This window comes from Palaemon carinicauda, chromosome 4 (assembly GCF_036898095.1).
Source record: "Palaemon carinicauda isolate YSFRI2023 chromosome 4, ASM3689809v2, whole genome shotgun sequence".
NCBI classification, from domain to species: domain Eukaryota; kingdom Metazoa; phylum Arthropoda; class Malacostraca; order Decapoda; family Palaemonidae; genus Palaemon; species Palaemon carinicauda.
This window is the reverse complement of record NC_090728.1, coordinates 164,013,652-164,018,717: the sequence shown is the minus strand read 5'-3', so window position 1 is coordinate 164,018,717 and position 5,066 is coordinate 164,013,652. Positions and strand designations below refer to the sequence as shown.

General features: G+C 35.8%; 1 protein-coding gene across 5 annotated transcripts in view; it reads right to left on the bottom strand.

The window, feature by feature from the left end:
- Tomosyn (syntaxin-binding protein tomosyn) overlaps positions 1–5,066 on the bottom strand; it is a 772,563-nt gene that overhangs the window by 264,836 nt on the left and 502,661 nt on the right. For 4 of the 5 annotated variants that reach the window (XM_068372633.1, XM_068372635.1, XM_068372636.1 and 1 more), the window contains exon 2: positions 2,937–3,034. The exons of the other annotated variant lie outside the window; for it this stretch is intronic. In XM_068372633.1, the coding sequence (XP_068228734.1) occupies positions 2,937–3,034 (98 nt within the window). The remainder of the gene's footprint in view (positions 1–2,936; positions 3,035–5,066) is intronic. 5 annotated transcript variants of the gene reach the window in all.

Here is a 5,066-nt window from a genome sequence, read left to right as displayed (position 1 = left end):
AGAGGTCAAAGAACTTCTAATGCAAGGGGTGGGGGAGCTAAAAAGAGGTCAAAGAACTTCTAATGCAAGGGGTGTGGGAGCTAAAATGAGGTCAAAGAACTTCTAATGCAAGGGATGGGAAAGCTAAAAAAGGTCAAAGAACTTCTAATGCAAGGGGTGTGGGAGCTAAAAAGAGGTCAAAGAACTTCTAATGCAAGGGGTGGGGGACCTAAAAAAAAGGTCAAAGAACTTCTAATACAAGGGGTGTGGGAGCTAAAATGAGGATCTATGAACTTCTAAAGCAAGGGGTGTGGGAGCTAAAAAGAGGTCAAAGAACTTCTAATGCAAGGGGCGTGGGAGCTAAAAAGAGGTCAAAGAACTTCTAATGCAAGGGGCGTGGGAGCTAAAAAGAGGTCAAAGAACTTCTAATGCAAGGGGTGTGGGAGCTAAACAGAGGACAAAGAACTTCTAATGCAAGGGGTGTGGGAGCTAAAAAGAGGTCAAAGAACTCCTTATACAAGGGGTGTGGGAGCTAAAAAGAGGTCAAAGAACTTCTAATGCAAGGGGTAGGGGATAGATGTTGCCAGCGAGGCTTTGGGGAAGGCGCAGCGGCGTCTGTGTTCTTTCTGATGCGTAAACTTAATTAAATACAAGTAAAAACAGGGCATTAAATACGTATTATAAATACTAAACTCTTTCTTATCTTGACAGCACAAATGAAATCTTACAAGTTCCAACATGTAACTAAGCGCTCCCGAAACACGAGTCAACCTTTTACTTCTGCTTGGAGGATATCCTCGCAAGTAAAAGGTAGAAGTACAAGGTAATTCTCTGAAGCAAAAGGTAGAAGTATAAGCAAATCTTTCTTTCCATATTGATAATGATTACCTTATGCTTACAAGGATATCCTTCATTTTTATGAATACCTCCCATTATTTCCTTTCCTCACAGGGCCATTTTCCCTGTTGGAGCCCTTGGACTTATAGCATCCTGCTTTTCCAACTAGGGTTATAGCTGAGCAAGTAATACTACTACTACTACTACTACTACTACTACTACTACTACTACTACTACTACTAATAATAATAATAATAATAACACACAAATATAAACACAAAAATTATTTAATTAGCAAAGGATCCATGAATTCTCTTCACACTACGTAAACACACATACACACACATTATGTAATGTGTGTATATATATATATATATATATATATATAATATATATATATATATATATATATATATATAAATATATATATGAAGCAAATAACTTCTGCTTGATTAAAATCTTGGGTAAAATGGCTGTTTACACGCTTATATCCAAACCATATTTCTAATCCTGTCCATGAATAAATCTGCTAAAAGATTTTGACATAACATCTAATTTACCCTCTCTCTCTCTCTCTCTCTCTCTCTCTCTCTCTCTCTCTCTCTGCCAGATTATAAACTATATACTTAAGAATACGAACAATACATTATCATGAAAAAGTGTGACAAAAGTCAAGTTGAAAATATCAATAAAAGACAAATGAATCCATATTTTACATGAATGAATAAGAGCTGCATAATAAAAGTACATTTACATTTTAATAAGCGTGAATAGCCATATCTAAAACACTTCTCTACCATTAACGTGAAAGCTTCCCCCACCCCCCAATACAGACTCCTTGTGCCTTCTCTTGTTAAAGCTAAATCACTCCAGTTTGCCTGACGATCGCCCTCTGAATCATTATCAAGATAAGGGTCCGTAATGCGCCACTTGACCTAAATATGCTGGCAATGCCTCGAGTACGAAGAGCTCTACATTCCATGCCGGAGACGTATTTTTTACAAATTTCTTTTATTTAATTAAATTAAATATATATATTCAAGGTACGTATCACTAGCAAATTCTCTCTCGATGGTCGACACTGGTCAATACTTGGATAGGTGACCAACAAGAAGTTCAAGTTTCCAAGAGCATATACACCACTTATACATCTATAGATATGGTCACGGGGGTAACAGTTTCATCCCATAAATACTTACTATAAACGTAAACGGGTAACACACACAGACACGCACACAGAGTTCCGAAAGGATAACCAAAAATAAAGGCTACCGTGCACGTGACATCACATTGGAAATGCATCTTTTGTTTACATGCCGTTAAAATAGCTACAATGTGACATAATAAAATCAAAATGCTAAGTAAAGCCATTGAAAGGGAAATATATTACTCTAATCTGCTCTCAAACGACATCAAATTGAGCAAAAAGCAAAAAAAGCAACTTTTATTCGAGTAAAATATCCGTATGTAGTTCTACACCCTGGCCCTAACTCGGGTGAGTGATGGGAGGAGGAAGTGGAAAGAGGGAGTGAGGGAGGAAGGGAAGGGAAGGAAGGCAGAAATTAAGGAAATAAAGATGTCAGCCGGAAAGCAATATATCGATTTTCAATGAGACTCCAATAATATTAACTGGTGGGAAAGGAAGGAGAGACTACAGCAGGTGACTAAAGCAAATCTTCTTAAAATGGCAAAGTTTGTTCCGTAATATTCACAGATAGTGTCTGTGTATTTGGTATTGAAATACACTTGAAATAATATTAAGACAAACGGAAAAATAATACATATATATATATATATATATATATATACAAACACACACACACACACACACACACACACATATATATATATATATATATACGCACACAGCGTTTCATTAGAAAGTATCATGTAAACAAATACACATTTGGCAAGAAATTTCTGAATTTACTGGAACTGAACTGTTATATCCGGTAATATTAAACTAACACAAATAGGAAGAATAAAACATACATTACCTGTATTGAAAAGCGCTTCGAAACGATTTATCTACGCACCAAATGCAGAGAGAGAGAGAGAGAGAGAGAGAGAGAGAGAGAGCGAGAGAGAGAGAGAACGCCAGTGCAACAACAAAAGGATACAGCCTGATAGATCCATGTTTGGTACCAATGGCCAACACCTTTTGAATGGGATCGAAAGCCAGAGATGTAGGCTGGTACGGAAATCCATGACGAACGGTCTGCAAAAAGAGAGAGAAAAAAACAAATTAATATACATTAATATACATTTATAACGTTATAACGCTTCCAGATGACTAAAATTACTTCCAGATCATAAATATCCCAAAATTACACAACATGGCTAAGTATGATACTTCATTAATACTTGATGGACACTAAATTACAGCGTGAATACATAAAGGTATGAATAATGTTCTTAGATTTCATAGAAAGAATATTAATGGCACGGCAATAATACTTATATTACCATTGATTATATAGAATTACAGATAACGAAGTTATATATTTACACACACACACACACATATATATATGTATATATGTATATATATATATATATATATATATATATCAACGAAAACTACCCTTAACTTATCCATCAAAACCTGGATTTCAAACATATGTAGCCAAAGACAAACGTAATTATACTCAGGGCGACAATAAATAGCGTATACGTATTCACTAATAAACGAAACTGCTTCAGTTCATCCGAAGATCTGTGAATAAAATTCAATATAACTTCCTTCATTTCTTTACGAAAAGTCCTGCTTGCTATTAAAGGTTAGAGGTGCCTGGTTTCAGCATCAATTTCTTCTGGATATATACTCGTCAGAACGTCAGCCGTGCGAGTCCAACCAAGCACCGTGGTGTCCAACCATAGTAGTAACCTTCCTCGTAGTCAGCTTAAACTTATGGCCTGAGGGACTCGATCTGCTTTACATACGAAAGCAAGGCTGGCGTTACCACTGCATTAGCCAAACTAGTTTTTAATTTTTGTCAAAGATAATCTTAATGCAAATTTCCAACGGTTTGAAGGTATTGGCTAAAAGAATCTAGCACCAATTTTGGAGTAGCTCATGGCAAACTGCAAGAGAAAACCATACGGTATTGAGAGAGGGGAAAAAAAAAATCCGGCGCAAGAAATACAAACCACCTTGAGCTCTTTAATATGGAGTATTTAAATCGGCGAAACTGAAATAAATACTACATAGTAAAGATCTCCAGGTTTGAATTGCTAAAAAAAAAAAAAAAAAATTATTTCCAAATTTGTCATATTCCATAATTTTCTTTAAGAGTTAAAAGAATAACACAAAATATGCAGCCCTCAGCAAAAGCGTAAAATGAGTCCATAAAATCTCAAAATTTCGATTTAACCTGAAGATATATAACTAACGCTGCTCTTGCTTTGCGCTCTGACGCCTGAATCACCCCCAACAAATCCTTTTCAAGAGGCCTCAATTAACACACGTAAAATCCCTAACATAAAGCAGCAGTGGACACGAACAGCAATTTATCTTGGTCCATTCTCCTTCCCCTACGACCGTCATACACAAATCCCTTGATTACTTGTTGGGTTTATAATCTCCCCTTTTTTCAATCAGGAGTTGAAACTGTAGAGGAAAAGGTCCCATATAGAAACAGCGTACGGCCATTGCGTTGGACTGCAAATCAAGCAATTACAACGGACTTTCATGTCATCTAAAATGCAAAGAACGGATTTTGCCAGCTTACCTGGCCCTCGACGCGAAAACAAGATTTCGTTTTGTTGAACTAATAGCCAAAGCTTTGTGCCGTAATTGCATTTTCTGTCTGAGGAAGGGAGAAGGAGATGGGGAAGGGTCGAAAGACATTCATAATGGAGATGAAAGACAAGGAGGGAGATACATCCATTATGCTACAAATACTTCTTTAAACGGAATGTGTTTGGAAGGAGTTTTGTTTACTATTATCATTATTATTATTTATGTTTTTTTATTATCATCATCATCATTATTATTATAATTATTATTATTATCATGATTATTATTATTATTTTTATTACAAGCTAGGCTATAACCCTAGTTGGAAAAGCCAGATGCTATAAACCCAAGGGCTCCAACAGGGAAAAATAGCCCTTTGTGGAAAGGAAACAAGGAAATAAACAAACTACAAGAGAAGAATAAACAATTAAAATAAAAGTATTTAAAGAACAACAACAACATTAAATTGGATCCTTCACATACAAACTATAAAAACTTAAAAAAAACAAGA